The sequence below is a fragment of the Anopheles bellator genome, chromosome 2, assembly GCF_943735745.2.
Source record: "Anopheles bellator chromosome 2, idAnoBellAS_SP24_06.2, whole genome shotgun sequence".
In the NCBI taxonomy this organism is placed as follows: Eukaryota; Metazoa; Arthropoda; class Insecta; order Diptera; family Culicidae; genus Anopheles; species Anopheles bellator.
The window spans coordinates 27,177,433-27,197,458 of NC_071286.1; the positions used below are offsets into that span (position 1 = coordinate 27,177,433).

A 20,026-nucleotide genomic window follows, 5' to 3' on the forward strand; every position below is an offset into this window, starting at 1 on the left:
AGAACCCGACCCGACCCAACGTTGGGTTCCACTTCCGGTAAGGACGCCGGATGTGGAGCATGTGAGACCGGATGTAAAAAATTTACATAACATTTACGAGCTCGGCTCGGCAAAATGATGCGCGCGGCTGTACGGTCTATGACGGGTCTGGGGGGGGGAGGATTCGGGAGAAATTATGTCGGAACAGCAATGGCCAGGGTATGTGTGCGTGAGTAGGGGTTACGGGGGATTTTTTGGACTATGGACGTGGCGGACCAGGATGGATGAAAAGCAGTTGAAAATGCGAGCGAGTGAAACCCAAAACAGAATCATCTTTCCGAGACTTTAACGAGCTCCTAAAGGTCCTATTAAATTAGTGGAAAGATGTTCCGAACACTTGGCTACAGACGAATTGAATACGTCATGGATGAAATGTGTCGCAATTGGTGGCTAGGGTCATGAGCTTGCGGGATTATATCGATTATTGTTATCGGATCGAGGAATGGAATAAAAGACGACAGTGTAGCAGTGATTAGATCTCAGGATTTGAGCTACAGTTTACTGTCTGTTATCGATCAACTATTGATGGCTAAACGTAATGATAAAACTGTCATTATCTAAACTCAATTAAACTGGTACTCTGGATATTACTAAATTCGGGTCTAATTATTAACACGTAGTTTGCTTGAAGGCTTCAACACTGTCTGCCGAATTAGGTGTTATAAGGAGCCATTCAAAATAGATCACTGCCAATTGCGTTCGGCAATGTCTGGTGGCGTTAAGTTGGGCATAGAACATCAACGAAGCATGAATTTTCGATGAAATATTAATTATCTCCCCTAACTTCGGAGGTTCTGCGATGGATGTCATTCACCTTTAAACTCACTGCTGCCAAGCTTGCCTATGGCATCGTGAGCACCGATGTCGTTGACCAGGAGAACCGCTGAGAAGGACGCCAATTTTCCCGAACCATGACGGACTTGGAAGAGTTCCAACTGCGGGGGAAATTTAATTTTACCACAGTCGTCTACGCGAAAGCGGGCTTCTCGCGGAGGTCATCAAAGAAAGTTGCGCGTTTTCGAGGCCAAAGAAAGCCAACCAACAGAAGTCTTGTGGTTACTTCTTCGACGGCGAACACAACGCCGCCTTGCTAGCCGTGTAACGAAGGTCAGTTCGTTAAGACGAAACTTTTCGGGGCCAAAATGAGACTCACTTTCGTGCCAGTCGCTCCGTCGGAGGAGCAGATTATATCGCATTTTTCCAGCGCGCCGGAGCGCGCCACTACTTTCGTATTCCGTGCATCGTTAGTGTCTTTACCAATTTTCTCGCTACTTTGAGTAGGGTTGAGCCAGCAAACGGAACATTACTTTTTTTGTCGCTAGTTGGTCAGAAATTTGCATCAGGTTCGTGGTAAAAGGGCTGCTGGCGCTGCTGGCCAGCGTGTCTGGTATGAAATAAGCAATAGTATTGATTTTGGACATTCATTAAATGATTCTATTAACCGACACCCCGCATGGAACGGTCTACTCAACGCTATGGCTCTTTAATCATCAAGTTAATTGCGCTGCGAGACGAGACCCGTCTGTGAAACGCCCCACGGAGAGGCACGCAAACGCGGAAATTCCTTGCGGTTTTCCTTCCCATTGTGCACGGTTTGGTGGGCCAGAATCGTTGATCGTTTTAAAATTGGCGTTCCTTTTGTTCGCTACTTATGCTCACTCATGCGCGAATTTTCGTTTCGCTTTTTTCCGTTGCGCACTCCGTAACATAAGAATGCACGCAACAGAACTAATGAGACAGTGGAAAAAGAAAACGCAGAACGCGTCGTGGCTGGCTGGCTGGCTGTGGGTGGAAAATGAGGGCACGCGGTGGCCCGGGCAACAAAGGTTAATAAAGTGAAAACACGATAAGGCAAAAGCTGGGCCACTGGACCGAAAGCGAGAGCGGGAGGGCGTAAAAAATGAAAAAGGACCTCCAAAAACACAATGGGCAGCGTTCGATTCGTGGGCCGAGATCGAGCGAGGAAACCACGAACCTCACCGACGTTGACAAAGAAGGACTCCGGCCGAAAAAAAGGAGAAGAAAAAAATGAGGAGATATCAAATTGTGGAAAATGGGAAAAATGCCAACCTTAATCAAGGAGACAGAAGGACAGCTGTTGCCACCGGTAGCGGTCCGGCCCGGCACCGGCCGCGCCATTACAGAGGGAGGCCTCGACGACGTCAGAGGCCGGCAACCGCAATCAAGTCAAACATGGTCACCATGTTTTTGTCTTGTTTTTGCCTTTTTTTTGGCGATGGCCAGTTTCCAGCACAAAAAAGGAGCAAAATCTGTGCCAAATTTTCTTCTTCGCTTCCGCCGGATTTTATGCCGCTCGCCGGCCAGCGGCACGTGCACGAGATGTGTGCCACACGATGGGCCTGCGGTTAATGGCATCAACCGTGGCACCGTGGCCCCGACTGGCGGAGGGCCTCGTGAGAAGAGTATGGTCCGTCGGGCCGGTCGCGTTCGTGTTAGACGGCACTGCCTCGAAGATGTTGGCGTCAGGAAGCCGAGGCCTAGCAGTGTTTTATTCCCTTTGCTCTGGAAACGAAAAAACAACGAATGAGTTCCCGGGCCCCGAGCAACAGGGCCCAGCGCTGGTAACCTGCCAACCGACACGCTCGTTACTATTATTATCGAATTTGTTTTAATTTTTTATCATTATCGATGTTTTATGGGTCCTCCGAACGCTGGTCGTGGCCGTGGAGGCTCGCGGTGCACCGTTACTGGGCGGACCATCTGCTCTGATTTATCTTGTCCGATTTTATCGTCGTTTTATCACTCGGTTATCAAAATGTTTGCCACATTAAAGCTACATCTTGCGAAACTCAGTTGAAATCTTTAAAAAAATTCCACCCAGCCTCACTTTAGCAGCAGAAAAATTGAGGAAATGTGAGATAAAACCTTAACACCGTTTGCTGCTAACCTCCGGGTGATACTTTCCCATTAGGGACCCATTAGTACGAGTGAAACTAGTGTGTGTGCGAGAGAGAAAAAAAGCTATGAAAATCTGGACACCCCATTTACACGTGTAGTGCGCCCGGCCGGACACTATCGTTCGGAGCATTCCGATACCACATTTAGATAAGATCATGGTGAGGCTCATCACGGGGCCCCCACAAATACCCGGTGGCCGGTGGAAAATGGGTTGGAAGATGGGTCCCACACTCAGATAACAGATATAACCGCGGTGGCTGCGGCGGACCGATGGAATGAAAGTGAAAAGGATATCGCTGCCCATTTTTTGTTTGCTTCTATTTTCTTTTTCGCAACATCCCGTTCGACCAGTTCGCTGTCCATTGACCTGCTCCCCAATCAGATCGCAGCGACCGGAACCCGGGCCGGGCGTGAAGATCGGGGGGACGCTGGAAAACTATTTCGCCACCGGGCGATCGGAGATTGGAAAGTTTAAAGCAGGCCGGTCACGGTCGAGCAGAACGAAATCGGCCCTCGAAGCCTCGGGTATTACTTTATGACCTCCTGCCCCATCACCGAAGGTTTTGTCACTGAGGATCGGCAGGGTGGGAGGAGGGAGGGAGGTGGGGCTGTTGACGCAGTGCGGCAGTGGCGTTATCGAATATTGGATATTTTCTGGTCGATTCACATGGCCACATATTTTCTGGGATGGAATTTTTGTCCGAGCTCCTGCGAGTGTTCCAAGCCCATGGCCTGGGTCTCCATAAATTCTTCCCCGGTCAGGCCCCGGCTTCCGGGAGTTATGAAGAGTGGCAACATGCAATAAAAATCACACAAACACACAGACACAGAGACGGACACGTGGCGAAGGGTTCGGATCCCGGCCAGTTCCCGGGAATCGGGCTTCAGTCGGGAGTTGCTCCGGTGTGAGAAATGCGGATGTGCAGGAATGCCGCCCCACACCGAGGGCGTTGGGCATCGAGGGAATTTATTATTTTAACGTCTTCAATATGCATATCGCATGGGAGGGACTTGATCCCTTACATGGTCCCGGTTCGCTGGGCGACTACCGGGCGACTACCGGACGACTGACCGGACGACTCCCGGCACCGGCACGCTGTCGGACGTGACCGAAATGTCTGAGCTGGGCACTGGCTTGGCAGTGTGCTGGCTCGGCCCGTGTGGCGGCAGCAAAAAGAGAAATAAAGCCGAAAATCGGCGGTCGGGGTCCTTGGGTCGTTTATGAACCACCAGCAGCACCACGTGGCCGGGTCGTTTCGATCGGGAGCGGACCGAGCTACCGGGCCCGAGCCAGCGAAACGGTTGAAACATATCGAAAACAAGATGATTGTCTTGTTTGCGGACTCACATGAGTTATGGAAGTCTATCGAAGGTTTTATAATTCATGTCGCTGTCACATCATTGGCCGGCGCCTGGAAAGGCTTCAAGTTGTCACCCGGAGCGAATCATTTGAGAGTAGCCGAGTGCTGTAACTGACTAGACGATGGACTTAGAGACAAAGATTGCTTTAAATAATATTGACTCCATTACGATGTAAGTGTCAAATCGAACGGTACTGGAAATGTAATAAATTCCCAAATCGTAGTGAAATACTCCTTTATGCTGCCATGTTGAGGAACCACCGGAAGTGCTATGGAACATGCTGCACGCTCCGAAGGAACGGCCCGTATCATTACGATCCGGCCGCTGATGGACACCGCTAACAATATTTTCCATTCCTGACATGCCAATCAAAGGGTTTGTGTCGACCGCCCGGCGCAAGGAGCATGAAAATTGGATCAATGTGATTGACACGGCAAATAGTGGTGCCGCCGAACCCGGTGGCCAAGCGGAAATTACATGGTAGCCGAGGCCGCTAGACACGTGCCCGGCGCTTTCGGCAGCCGATTGTACCCGGTGGCCCTAGCTGCGACTGCACCGGAAGTGCAACCGTCGAATTCAATTCCATCGGAGTCCTTCCGCAGCCCATCGATCAGTGCCGGACGGACGGATGGCTCAACAAACTATTAAATAAAATTTGCGTCACATTGTAGTCGCGCGAAGAATGCGCGTTACAATGCGCGAAGGAAGACCCTCCACGTCCTATTCACGGACGCTCGGGCTGCAATTTTGAAATTCCTTTCCCGGCGAGCGCTTTCGAATAATGGACAAATCACTCAGAATTACGTGTATCTGTGTGTGCGGGTGACGCGGCTCTCGAGAGAAGGTTCGCTTTAAACATGCCATAATTTGATTTGTAAAACACGTTTTGCAACCGATGCACCGATGCGCGATGCGACGCAAGTGCATCCTGCTGTGCGTTTTCCATTTCATGCGTCACTTCACGATTCACGTATTTTTAGATATAGCTCCGAGTTGTCATCTGTCCGTTTCGGTGAGCATAATGTCATCGAAACATAATGCACCACGGCGAGCGTTGCATTTTCCGCTCTCACGGAACGTGCATCGATTCGCCCCGGCCGCGCAAAACCGTTGACAAAGAAGGCGACCAAATTGAGTCACGACCGGAGAACGTGAAGAACCCGCATCGCCAGCGCAGTCGAAAAGCGAAATGCAAAGCAGCAGATAAGGCAGCCGGCTTCAAAGTCGGGCGGTTTTTCGTACATTTTCGAGGACCTGTGGAGACCAGCTTTGGCCGGCACGAACGAACGTTGAGGCTTAAGAAAGAAGCTAAGGAGACATATGTAAATAAGATATCACCGAAATGGAAACCGCATTGCATATCGCAACCACCGCGACGACGACGACGACGACGACGACGAGGCAGATGCACTTCCTTGGCCGAATAAATCGGGCATCCCTTTCTCAAGATCTTTCAGTGGATTGAACTGAAGTCGCGCATTCTAAGCAGAGACACGGCCGAATTGGTAGCACAAAAAAAAGGAACCGCTCCATATATCCGTCTGCGGTATCCGATCCGATTCAACCGGTTTCCGGCGGGCAGGAAACATTTGCCACAGCCCGGACTTTCCCGTTCCTTCTTTTGTGTGATAGCGCAGACAGTGCGACGAGCATATCGGCAGGCACTGCGGCTTGCGTTTCGCATTAGCAGAATGATAGGTTTTTCCTGTCCATTCGATCCCGTTGAAGCCGTTGAGCGCGAGCCGTTCACTTGAACTCGGGATTATTTCTTATGCGCATTTCGCTTGCACAACCCAGCAAAACGTTCCGGGAGCCCACGGCGGACGCTTTGATCAGGCTGCGGACGCGTCCCAGTCTCCCGAGACGTCCCGAGCTCTTTAATGCATATGCATGATGACGGAGTGGATTCGGTTGCTTTCCCACCGGGTGGTCAGTGGAAAAACTTTCCACGGTTTTTCCAACTCTTTTCCACGTCGGTCGTCCAGCGAACAGCTACGCATTGTGTAAGGGAATGCGTAGACTCGAGGGAATATCCTTTGGGCTGTGTCCAATGTGTGAAGGGAATTCATTCTTGAATAAAGTGCGAGTCCTGCGCATCCCATGCGTTGCATCTCCGGGCCAGACCGGAAGGATATGAACGAAAGAATGAAGTCAAAAATACTCACATTATGCTTCCAGACCACTTTGTATGCCGACGGATTTGCATTTACTTTACATTCAAAGTATACGTCGTCTCCCTCCTCGATGTCTTCCGGGTTCATGTTGGTGCCGAGCTCCAGCTTCAGCGTGGGCAGATCTGCGTGGTGAGATAAAGGGAGAAAGAGGGAGGAGATTCAAAAATTTTGTCTCAATTCATGCACTTTAAGGCGTGCGAAGATCCGGTGATAAGTTTTACATGAGGTGCGCACATCGAGTATAGTTAAATCAGTTTGCGTCGATTTTAGTTTCGGTTGGCAGGTTAGGTCGCGATGGGATGTGATAGGATCAATTCGTTGGTCAATTTAAAGTCTCGTCGGGGACCAGAGCGAAAAATGTAAAAGGCCACGATCGCCTGAGAGCCGCGCGAAAGTGGGTTTCGTTGTTCGGAATAAAAGTCTCGAATTGATTCTCGAAAATCCTTTATCCAAACAAGCTACCAGCCCCACCCTTTAGAGCGTCCTACCAGGCAGGACGCCTGTCTTGTCCGTGCCGTAAACCGCATGGAACAAGGACAGATTTTATGCTATCGCTCACTGCAGGACTCAAACGAGCGCGAACCGAAAGTCGCAGTCAACGGAGCCACGTGGCCGTGGCGTGAAGCAATCATAAAAACCGGTCGCGTCACATATGCTGTTCGCGCCCCACCAGTTATTTATGGATGTTTTGCATGATATCTGTCGCTTTTATTGTGGTCATAAATATGATAAAATATTTCGCTTCCCCTCGGCTCGTCGACTCGGTCTTCTACTGTGTGTGTCGGAGAGTTTTTCTTCTTCGTCACGAACCCGAACGGCAGCACTGACCACGTGCCGTAACTTGGGCCGTGGAGAGAAAAACCTGCCGCCGACGGAAGCCGAACCAAATTTCCACCCCAGTTCGCGGAACCGGGCCAGGCGGTCGCAAAAAGATAATTTTGGAATTTCGGAAGAACAAATTTTTCGGTCTCTGATTTCTGTCCTCTTTCTCATCCCCGGCCTCGGTTTTCCGGTCGGTTCCGGTCTCCACAACCACAACGGGACGGACTCCGTAGAGACCGTGGAGGGTTAAACATTCCAAACTGTCCTTTGTGGGGCCTCTGGATTTCTGGGAAGGAAGCCTCGCATGGAGCACGCTGTTGATATTTGTTGAAAGATGTCCACAGCGCCGCCTTATGCAATTGCGCCAATAGGGACGAGTTAGAATTTGATTACGCGTCACGCCGGCTGCTGCTGCTGGGTGGGGCTTTTCATGTGTCGATCCTGGAAGGTGAAATGTGACAATATACGATGCCAATGGTTTTGGGAATGTTTTTCGATAACCCATTCCATGCGCAGAGCTATTATATTTCCATAATGTTTACGTAAATCTTTCTCCGAGCATTAAGCAATGTTTGGATGGGCGTTCTGCCTTCTCGAAGGTCACGTACCTGTAAATAATTGGTTCATGCGGTTCATAGCCGTGATTCAATCGTTTACAGTGGATCGTCTAAAACTAGTCTTAGAGCGTTTTGACTGTCACTCGTTAATTGACATGTTTTTCATTATTGAAAAACGAATTTGAATTAAGTTTGTATCCAACATCACTCGCCATAAACGTTCGTTGTCTTATGGGTATCGGATCGGATCAAGCGGATTGAAAACTTCTTTAGGTTTTCGGTAGAAACCTTATTTTACCAAGTAATCTTTGGAAACTGTTTTTTGACTAATCTTCGTATTCCCAAAGAGATTTAACGATCTAGATAAACACTCCCGAATTTTGGGAACCTCCACTCTAATTTAGTTAAAATTTAATTTTTGATTGTGTCATTTACTATAGTTTATTATATTAGATTATTAAACATATTACGTCTGATTTCTACAATGAATTTAGCCCAATCCAAAAATCTATAAACTTAACTATAAATTAAACTAGATTCGATAAACTAGAGACAATGCCCTTTAGAACCTTATCGTTGCATGTTTCAGATAATCCCAAAACCAACCCCGCAACGATGTATCAACAATTTTATTTGATAGAAAGAAGTTTACATTGCACTAAGCACTCACTTTGCTGAGTGCTTCCTCTGGCGAAGAAGGTAAAATATGCTAAGGAAGTGCCACGGTATATTATTGCATCGGCGGATAGAGTCTCAGGCTCAGGCAAAGCTGTTGCTAATGTTCGTCCTCGTCCTAGTCGTCGCCACCGTGGGTGGTGTTCGAAAGCTCTGCGATTGAAAAAACATGCGGACGCCACGAAACAACACTGACGTCCTTTCCGGTTCCCGTAGCGAAAACAGAAAAAGGAGGAAAAAATCGACGTCACATGCAAACCGCATAAACGTCGCCATGCCTTTTGCAGCCCTCGGTGTGCCCCGAACGCCAAACTAACTGCCGCTGACAAGCCGTCAATCTGCATTCCACTCACGGCCCAAGTTAACGATCGTCGTCGGCGGCGTGTGGTTCCGATTGCGCCCCTCAGGCACTAGACAACCACTCTTCGCCGGACGCCGGAACGCCATCGGTTCAATAAGTTTCGAGGCGCTTCCTTCCTTGCGCATTCGTTTCTCTTCCATCGTTAATCGTCACCCTGTCTCGGTGACGATACGGAGACCACCAACAACAAGTCCGGGCCTCTGGCGTTCTAGTGGCACGAGAGTTGTTTCTGAGAAAGATTTCTCCACATAATCCACACAATCCAGAGGCGAAAGAGGCCCGCCGACCGTGTGTTGCGTGTGGTTCCTCTTTTCTACCATTTTCTGCCGTATGTTTGTGCCGATGCAAGCCGATGGCTTCTCGCCTCGAACGCCACTTCGCCACTATGCTGCGACAAAACAAGCAAGAGGAGTGTGAACGGGAAGACAGAACAAGTCGGTTTGTTCCGAGTTCCGGCGTTTCGTTGGTAAAAAGTCAGCTCTCTTCAGGGCCCGGGACAGTACCGATAGCGTGGACTGAGTTGTTGGTGGCCGATTGTTGACGAAAGGTGCCGTGCTCAAACAACTACAACAACTTCCCGACGCACAGACATACACAGGCAACTTTATCATTAGCAACTTTTGCCAACTGCCTCGGACGCTGCGGATGACGGGTTGCCATTTGTCGTCGGGATTTGTCACCGTTGTCGGTGCGTACCTTCACCGTGGGGCCCGGGCGGAAGGACCCGACGGCCTGGTGCGGTCCTTTGGGGTTTGCGTGTTCGGTGAACACCATTACAGAAGCCGCGGCTAATGCGGGGGCCGCAATTCGACATGCGAAGTGGCAGCGAACCGAGCATCTGCTGCCCGCAAAAACCACAATTGACTATTGGCAACCGTTTGGAAAATCCTCTTGACATGCGTCGTCGTCGTCGTCGTCGTCGTCGTCGTGAAATGGCTTCCGCAATAGCGCAACGCGGGCAAAGCGAAGCCTCACGCCGGAAGTGGGTCTGAGTACGTGTCGATTAGGTATCTGCCCGTCGGTTGCTGTCCTTCTGCTTTGCGCTTCTTTTTGCTGCCAGCCCAGCACTACGACTCGACTGCGAGATAGAGGAGCCTCGGCTCGGCTAAGCATCTGTTGTGTTCCCGACCGGGCGGCTTACTTGACGATTTACCTTTTCGCCTCACTGCACGGTGGAGTAATTTTTCTAATGACGTACAAGCGCCACGAGAGCCTGATCCCTGGTCCCTGTCACCGAGTCGGAAAGGTTGGCCACCACGTCCTCGCTGTAAAGTGGGTGGAAAATTGTGTCTTGCCTCGGCACCCGGGCGTCCTTTTCCGGGAGGACGAGAAAGAGTTATGGGGCCAATAACGGGACCTGCGTTTTTCTGTGCCTGGATGCGTTAGCTCTGCTTATCGGGAGGTACTTTCAGCCCCGCCGTGATCACGTGATAGGGACAGAGAGTGGGAGCGAGCGACCGGGAGTGGCAAGATTAATTTCAATTTTCCACAACACGATTCCTAACGATTCGTGACATCACTGCGGGGGCACCATCGTCAGCATCACCATCATCATCATCATCATCATTATCTTTGCTCGTGTCCTACGGGCGGTCCTTCAGCACTGTGGGGCGATATTTTTCTTCGAGGCCTCATCGGCATCGAGGCCCCTGCAGTGCATCGGGATTGCACCGAGACGAGGAGGTCTCGTCGATCGCCCGATACGAAACCCTTTTCCATTTGCTTAATAGCCCTTGAATGGTTTATGATCGTGTTCGCTGTTGGGCCCTGCCTCCGTTTGAGGGTTTGATGGGTTTTCTCCAACAAATCGTTCACCAGGTGTTCGGCACGTACTGAACATTTCATTTCTAATTACAATCAGTGTGTCAGGCGTTGAAAATAAAGTCAACAATTTTAACAATTTTAAAGCAAAATTCTTCAAATCCCTAACTTAAGTATTGATACAAGCGAATTGATCGACACTGAAAAGGTGACACTTTTCGTCCCACTTTTGCCGAAAGACCCCGAACGGGGTAATTGGGCGTTCCTCAAATAGGCAGATTGTAGGCATTGTCCGTCGACAAAGTTGAACCTTCCGGCTCGGAATACCATCTGTGCCAGGAGTGGTCAGCTCGGAAGCGTAGAGCACGAGAACGAGCCGGTCTGTGGGCAGAAAGTTTATCCTCTTTCGTTCCTCCGGGATCGGGCATTGAAATTCCCCTTTTCAAGGTCGTGGAAAACTTTTCCCGCATCTCAATGCAGGCGCAGTCGCAAGGCATATTTTGCGCCCTGAAGGAACGCGCTGATGTTGACTTAAGTAAACGGCAACGGAAAAGGTCGGTATTTGTGTAGCGGATTATCGTCGGATTCCTTGGGGACTTTCGGAATGCACCGGTTGAAACGAGTTGCGTGCGGAACGATTTATTAGGATTAGTTTAGGCCTTGTATTGGCACCATCCGAAGCATATTATATTTTGCCTTTTTGTGATGGCAACTTGGCAATTTTTTAACCATCGTGTGCCAACAGGTAGCTAATTAAGTCGAAAAATTGTAGCCACAAATCCAATGAGCTTGCCTTCACTGCACGTGCCAACGAATTGAGTGTTAATGAATTATTTGATGCCATTCCATCCGAAAAGTTGCCCCATGAATTTCCACGCATCCTGACACGCGAGATTGGCGTTCGAACATCAACACCCCATGGCGTCACCGTACGGACGGCTACACACGTCAATAATCATTTCGGAGTATTTTTAAAGATGAAACCCTCTCGTTCCGGTTTCGGGCGTGAGCCGACGAGCCGACGTAGTAGCGCAGTCGGGACGCGTGGCCGGGCTTATGTTGCGGTTTGTGCGGAACTCTGTCAACTCGTATATTCTTCCGCATCCTTTGGACCGTGCCATGAACACATTCCACGCCACCATTTCGGCTGGCAGCAGCAGCAGCAGGGTACCTGTGAAAATAGGAAAACTTTTCCACCTCGCCATGCTCGAGAAAACTTGCTCCGGCGCAGATGTTCACGCGGCTGTGATTTCTAATAGTACGGTTGACTTGCGTTTCGGCATTCCGCCGTGGCCCGGTTCGGCACACAACCCGCAGCTTGTCAGGAGGGCGAAGCCCTGTCAGCGAGTGGCGCTCACGTTGATTTTCGTAGGTCTTAAAAAATCACATCAAAAAGCAGCTCCTTCGCTGAGCTTCTTGGCTTGGCCGTGCCGAGTTTGAGTGCCTTCGAAAGCGAAACGGGAAAAATCGAGGCGCAAAATAGATAGAAAAGTTTGCGAAAAGCAGATAAGAAGCAAACAAACATAATAGAAACGAAACAATGCGAGCGCCGAACAGACAGCACTAAGCACACGGCCTGCCTGTTCCGCGATCCGATTTCCGCATCGCATTACCCCGGGGCGAACGGGTGAACAAAACGGGTGGACCAAAAACCCCATTTCCGGTCACGGGACGATGGGAAAGTCTCGCTAGGCGGCGGCGGAGACAAGGGCACCGAAATGCCACACTGTGCGCATGATAGTTGGAAAATTTTGGTGTCGACCGAAATTAGATTGGACTGCGAGCTGCACCGACGAACATATATGTCCCGATGGGGAAGCAAAAGTTTAGTTCTCACCACCCGAACACCGAAGGTGCAGTGGCTTGCGAACGGAAGTCACGAAGGAGAAAGTTTCGAGGCAAAGAAAATGGGATCGGACTCGAAGAATCGCGGCCGTAGCTTGGCACCCAGCGCTGGCTGGTTAGCGTTGGGCGAACCATTATCCATTAATTTAAGTTTAGATTCGTTAGACCTTTTCGATTATCCTTAGATGCATCGTGTTCGGAGCTCGGGCCGGGCGAGTTTTGATCTGTAACTCGTGGAACCGCTGAATCCCTCTGTAAGAAGCTACAGGATATGAAAATCATCCTAATCGCCTCATCAGAGACTCAACACTGGCGACCGTGACACAGTTGGTCAGAGACTTCATGATTACATCGTGCTGAGCTTCCAGAACGGACTCCTCCGACTGTCTGTTTCCAATTTCAACTGAAACCAAAACCACAAAACGAGGCTTGTCGATTGGGTTGACCACCCAAAACTACACAAACGTCACATCCCGGTCGAAGGTGACAGCCGAATGGGACGAAGCAAACCGGACCGGAACTCCATCGAAAAATGAGATTGAATTCGACGCCGGCCGGCTCGGTGGGAGTTGATGGATCAGCTGCGAAATATGAGCAGATGGGGCACTCCTGATTCGGAGCACCTCCTTTTTGGCCGGTTCGGACCGGTCAACGCAGAGCAGCCACCCAGAACACTGTGCAAACACTGTGCGAGTGGGAATTCTTCTCGGGTCGACCCTTCAGCCCAGGAATCAATCGTGTCCGTCTTGCGTGAGCCGAACCGGACCCTCCGGTTCGGGCTGGGCTTTGAACCGGAATTGAGCGCACACGCCACTTCAGCCGACTGCCACCGAGTGTGCGGTGTCTTCCGGTTCGCTGCGGTGGGCTTCGATTGAACGATCAGATGACACACCGGTCCGTGAGGCCCTGACAAAATCAATTAACTGACCCGTTCGGAGTGCTCAACCTCGGCCGCCCACGCCGGGCGCCTGGCCTTGGCGTAGTGGCACACATTTACCACTAATTGAACAAACTGTATCCGGTATCCTTGCTGCCCGCCCCGTGCCCGGCTTCCGGACCGGGCATCCGGTGGACGTGCTCGACGCGTGTGTGGCTACAATTCGGAAGCAATTCGCGACTCGCGCACCAACAATTCCGGTGGTTTGGCGAGAAGAGCGCATAGCGGGTGGTTTGTGGGGGGGGGACGAAAATCAGCCACCGGGACAAAACCGTAATCAAATTCATGTTTGCGGTTCATGGTTCTCGTTTCAGGACACCGCCATCCAGTGCAACCGGAGCCCGGCCACATCGCAAAAGGATGTTCCGTTCCGTGGAACGCCGGATCGGGTCGGGTGGTGGGACGGGACGGGAATAAACAACTGTGACACATCGGACTATTAGGTTGCGAAACAATTGGCGAGCGAGCCGATGAGCTGATGAGGTGTCTTACGCTGGTGGGCACTGCAGGCCGGTGCAGCGATTCACTCGTGGGCAACATAATGGAGCATAGCAAAGCGTAGCCCAGTAAGTTTAATTTCCAATTAAAATTGATACTCTAAAACTTCGTGGTCAACGGTCAGTGAAATGCTTTTAGTCATTTATTTTTTGCCCCCAAATGGCCACAAACTTGACGATTCGTTCGAATTCGCTGACTCCGAAGAAAAAGCAGAGACCATTTCAGTCCACTGCAAATGGCGTCGTCGTAATGAAATGGTCCAAACGGGAAACTTTGTCGCACAGACCACAAAAAGGGGGCGGAACCCCGGCGTTACCCGACGACGACAGGACGGAATTATGAAATATGCTCGAGAGGTCCCTCTTCGAGCGGGGCTCTTCTCACGGGACCCGTTTGGGACCCGCCACCACATGACCGACTGACAACCGGAGCACTACTTCCGACGCATAAATTAATGTAAAATGTATGTAAGGGAGTTGCCGGTGCTGCCGAAAAGCGACCGCGTGCAGGAGACCGAGTCCCTGCTCGCTGCCATTATGCCACCAATTACCAGCGAGCGGTCGACACAGCGGAGGTCCGATGGGGAAAGACCCCTTTTTTGGGCACCATCCGGTGGGTGGGGGTTCCGGGTCCTTTCACCAACCGGAGGCAGTGAACCGCTTTTAAGAGTTAATGTAAATTAGCAACAGTCACACCATCAACAGGGAACCCTGGGACTCCCTAATGAAAGGACCTTGGAACTAGCGGTTGCCAGCAGAAGTTACTGGAGACCTCGATGTCTGTGAGGCATTCGGAATCGGCTCGCAGATCGGTTGTGTGAAGTTTCAAACCGGGCCGAGTCCTTTGAAAATTGAAAAAATGTTTAAAAAGTCCTGTATGTCGACTGAACTCTCTAAAGAGTGACAGTGCGTTCGACGGCGAAACCGGCAAGCGGTACAGACGATTACTTAACCATAAGATTTGTAAAACAATCTTCTCGATTCCGCCCACCCGGGGTTCTCGATGATGGCCTCGAGTTCCTGGGGGACCGCCTCGACAATGCTCATTAGCATATTCCGCACCGCGATGAAGATAGGGCTCCTGGCGGCCTAAGACTGCGACACCTACTTGTAACCCGGCGATAGCTGCCAGATACACCGGGCACCTGGCCTTGCCTACCTTGCCTTTTCAGCGCATTTCCACCCCGTGCGCTCCGTTTGTTTGTTTGTTTGGCCGCTTCGTGGTGAACAGCGAGCACCAAACAACAACTTTTTACTGTCCGTGAAATCCCCGATGCGACAATTTGTTTGCATCCTTTGGCCGCAGCGAAGAGAAGGCCGGAAAAAACGGGCTGGAGTCCGCCCGTCGAGCCTCACGAGCCTCAGCGCTCAGCACTGCCGACCGATCCCGACGTTCCGGCGGATCGTCAAGGGACCAGAAATAAACCAGAAAGACGTGCACAAAAAACGGCCCACTACGCCGTTCCTACTCCGGGTCATACCGGGAACTCCCCGAAGTACAAATCATTTTTAAATAAACCATTTAGAAGCTGTAACGCTATCTTAATTTCCCCAGATGCAAATGATTTTCCCGTAAAACCCGCACCGCGCACGGCGCAAAGTACAACAACAAACGGCGGGAAAAAGCGGTGCCAAGCCCACGGACGAAACGGGGCCGGAAAAAAACAACAACAACAAAGGCGCGTCGCTCGTCCGTGAAAAACACAACAACGCCGAGCGAGTGCCCCGCGGAATGGAAAACCCAACATCAGGCTCGGTGTCCGAGGGTGAAAACTGGGACGATGGCCGGCGGGTGTCCTTCGGGGGCGTGGGGTGCCAGAATGTGTCATGGACAGGCGAAAGCTTTTCCAGCTTTTCATCACCAGCCCGCCCCGGGTGGAAGCTATTAGGCGGAAGGGGCACTCGTTGAAACTGGCAGGGTTGGGCACGGGGTTCCCATTTTTTCACCCACTTCCCACATGGTTGGGGTGGGACTAATAATGTGTCCGTCCGTCCCAGGGACCGGGTGTGAGAGCGCCAGGGACGTGGCCGGCAGGCTTTCTGACACTCCAGCCCTGAGAAGGGTGTCCGCCCGTCCGTCCGACGGGTTTCGGACCGAAGCACACGCCGAGCGGGGCAGCGGAACATAATGAGCCGGGACCGTATAAATCTAATGAAATCCGATTTAATTTTAATGGCCGTCGGCACGGGAGGTGCGAAAAGCGTGTGCTTCCCGAGACCGGGCTTGGTTGAACGAGCCCGTCAAGAGCCGATTGATCAACCGCGCGAAACTTTGAACGGCCATTTGCTGGGGGCCAATCATGCATATGTAAAACTGGGCAGCACAAGGTTGGCTTCTTCCAGAATTTGTTGTGTCAAAATGGGACGTCTAAACGTACGGCACCTCGATGGAGCTCGCGTTCGTCCTGCGGGAATCGCAGTTTGCTGGCGGAACGGATAGAAAACTTTGGCTCGGCAAGGTTTACGTCTAATGCAAATGTCAGTGAAGACATTAGAACGAAGCCATTACCACAATTCGGCAGGATGAATTAGTTCGATGTAGAATAATAAAAAACAGGAAGCCATTAGGATTACCTCAAATAACTGTTTAATCTTAGGTAAGGGATCCCACAATATAATTTGAATCGTAAACACAGGCTTTCAAGCGAATGGGGCGTTACAAACCATAAAAGCTGTAATTATTCTACTCTGGGTGAACTCAAGCTCTCTGATTGGCCCTAAACATATTTCAAAAATATTGTGTAAATGTTGTATATTATATTATGTTGGAGAAAAATATGTTTGTGGGTGGATGACTGGTAGATCAAGGTGGTAAATCGAGGTAGATGGATAAAACCAAAGAATAACCGAATCTGATTCACTTGTTAGTAGTCGTAACATCACTCAGGAGCTAAAGATCGATTATAAAACAATTGACACCAACAAATATGATGGATCCAAACCAGGAGTAACGGCCAGGAAGGCTCTACTGGGTATTTCGTGAGGCTTGCAGGGAATAACTGATTATGAGTTGAGGCGAAACACTAAATATAGCTCTCTACTGTCAACAACTGCACCATTTGGACCAGAAAGGGCCAGAATTGGGCAACAGAAGATGTGTTGCGTTCAACCGATTGCCAGCTTTTCCTTGCATAATTAAAGTTCCTGAGTATAAGAAGAAGAATATAGAAGAATATAAGAATTCGGGATATAGAGAAGATTGCAAAAATCGATTGGTACAGTTTTTCGTCAATAAGAAGCAAAAGCTAACAAATTATACAACAGAATCGTGCATATTTGATCCAGTAGCTGCATGGCGAGATTTAAACAATGTTCTGAATTTCATGAAAAAATAGTGTGTGCAGAAAAGAGAGAGACTACCGCTGTGTAGAGAATAGCAAACTCTCCACGCGGAGAAGAAAAGGTCATAGTTAGTGCGGTTGCAATAGTTGAGCTCAGTTAGTTTCGAACATCCGCTAGTGATAGTTGAGAAGAGAGAAGGAGCTATTTGATATAAGTAATATTGTAAGTAATATTGCAAGTAATATTTAAAATAAATTGGGCAGTTTAAAGCTGCTCATAGCACGCTGTTTAGAACGGCGTCTTCCATCTTTTTCAGACTCGCTACAAAGGGATTTGTTTCGCGACATAGTGGCTGTCGTTTTCCACAACGTAATTTAAAACTGTTTGACATTTGAGAAATCGGAAAATCTGTCGGCCAGATTGCGGCCAAGAATGAGATGAGATGCAATGGCCGTGAGAAGATTCGTTTCACCAAAGGTGTGTAGAATGAAGATAGAATGAACAGAATGTGTGAAGAATGAGATGAGATGCAATGGCCGTGAGAAGATTCGTTTCACCAAAGGTGTGTTGCGGTGTAGTTCCGTTTTGGAAGCTACCTTAATGTTAATGCCAATTGAATTATCATTAACTTCTCCTTAATAGCCCTGAGCTCAACAACTTAATAGATACAAAGGATTGGGCGTTCTATTAAAAATGTGATTTAATCGAAGGCGGAAGATAGTTTAGTTAGAAATCACCATAATCTTCCTTGGAGATGATGATCAGAAAATGAACCTTTCTCGGTGGAAAGGCTTCAATTCACCGATACGTTCACATCGTATCGGCACAAATAATCACCTCCGCTCACCCGGAGGCGACTTCCGCGAAGCTGGGCTGATACGTGAAACGTGCAAAACTTTGGCCCCAAGAATGACGAGATTGATTGAATGATTGTGTGCGCTCCTCCGGCGGCCACGTGACTTTTCGCCCTGATGAGATGCTGCCGAGGCGAACACATCGAACACATATAAATCACTTACGGGATCATCGGCGACCCAGCTGGGCGGCGGGGACGGTTATCGGGTGGGGCATCAGCTAGGTGCACCGTTGGATCCGGCTACCGAGCCGCAGGCTCAATGGCCTGATATGATACTCTAATCAATTTTTCTCGTTTTCTTCTCGACCACGGGCTCGTGGGCGTAGGGGTGTTGGAAAATTCCCTTTCTCACGTACGGCTGGAAAAGTTTCCGGGGCAGGCACACCAAAAGGCACCTCGACGGCCTCAACCAAGGCGAACCAAAATGTTGCTCGTCCTTCTTTCGGGTGCCGGCCCGCAAGCGTTTGCTGGAGACACTTTGCCACACCCGGTCGGGCCCGGGACCCTTTGGCCGCTCGGTTTAGGTTGGTTAAGTTTGTGGTTTTCGGTGTCTTTTATCGCCGGCCGCATCGTCCTTGCGCGGGGTGGGGTGGGAAAATGAGACACACGTTTTGGCACGGACGGAAAAATTCGATCCACCCGGTCCCGGTCCGGTTTGAAGAAGGGTTTCTGGGCCGCCCGTAAACGAGCCGTTTCAAGCCCCGCTTAAAAGCAAGTCAAGCGAGCCAGTTTCTTGAGCGCATTGACTCTTTTAAGGCCTCCTAGCGCTCACGCAGCCCCCAAATGCTGGCCTCGGAGAAGGCGAAGGTGGCCCTTTTGTTTCGGCCGTTCTCTAATGTTTGCCCATTCGGAAAACCCTTTTAATTTATACGAACGAAAGCAAGCTACGGGCGCCGGTTGACAGTTTCTGGCGACTGGAACCAGCTGACCAAAGCTAGGTTCCGTTTGATCCTGGGCCGTGTCCAATGTAAATAAGCGAACGTGGACACAGCGTGACGCAACGGTTTGCCCAAGAACCACTCGAAACTCCGGGCCGGGCGGTCGATGGCCATTTCTGGGGGCAACTCAAGCAAACTTTCGGACTCAAACATTCGCACAAACTTTCGCGAGGAAAAGCGCAAAAACAGACGGCCCGCCGGAACTCGGGAAAAGGGCCGATCCGGCTCTGTCAGGTGACAATTGTCCAGAATAAATGGGCATCCGTTTAGCGTCCGATGGAGAAGATAAGGCCTCGTTTGGCCGACCGTGGTCGGGCTTGACCTTTCGGCGGAGGTGTTTGGCAAGGGATTGGTGCCCTAATCTCGGATCTCCGACCTGCAGCCAGCCAGCCAGCCCGCCAGGTAGCCCAAGCTTAAATGCCCGGCGCTAAATGAAAAATGCAAAAATCGCCAACACCCGGCCCGGGCGTTGATAAAGCATAAAATTAAACGATTCATTTGCATTCGGCGGGCGGTGGACGGGCCCGGAGGAATTACAGCGGAGATGACAGCTTTCTTGCAATTAAATTGTGCAGAAATCCGGCGAAGATAACGAAGGGTGGAAAAAGGAAGGAAAACAAATGCCAACCGGGCAAAGGTACTCACAGAAGACGTTTAATTTCGTCGAGGTCTCCTTCGTCCCGCGCTTGACCAGCTCGTTGGTGGCGCGGCAGACCAGCGTCTTGCCGTGGTCTTCGCGGGTCGGCGTGAAGCTGAGCGACGACAGGGTACCGTTGCCGTCCTCGGTGGCCTGTGGGGCGAGATCGGAAACGGAAACAGATAAAGACCGACCGGTGAGACTGTGATGTGAAGTGAATATAGAAAAATGAAATTTAGTCCCGAAATAGAACGGTGCCGAATAAATTTTCCCAATGTGAACCGCTCATTTTCACACTCCAAGCGAAACCCATTAGCGAACGCGGGGAGCATCAGAACGGGGAACCTTCATCGAAGCGAAGCCG

At 50.4% G+C, this 20,026-nt stretch overlaps 1 protein-coding gene across 1 annotated transcript in view; it reads right to left on the reverse strand.

The window, feature by feature from the left end:
- The window catches only part of LOC131207283 (hemicentin-1), a 104,647-nt gene that overhangs the window by 57,834 nt on the left and 26,787 nt on the right, over positions 1–20,026 (reverse strand). Inside the window, exons 8-9 of the mRNA XM_058199895.1 lie at positions 19,671–19,815; positions 6,486–6,616 (exon numbers count right to left, since the gene is read on the reverse strand). Of these exons, the coding sequence (XP_058055878.1) occupies positions 6,486–6,616; positions 19,671–19,815 (276 nt within the window). The remainder of the gene's footprint in view (positions 1–6,485; positions 6,617–19,670; positions 19,816–20,026) is intronic.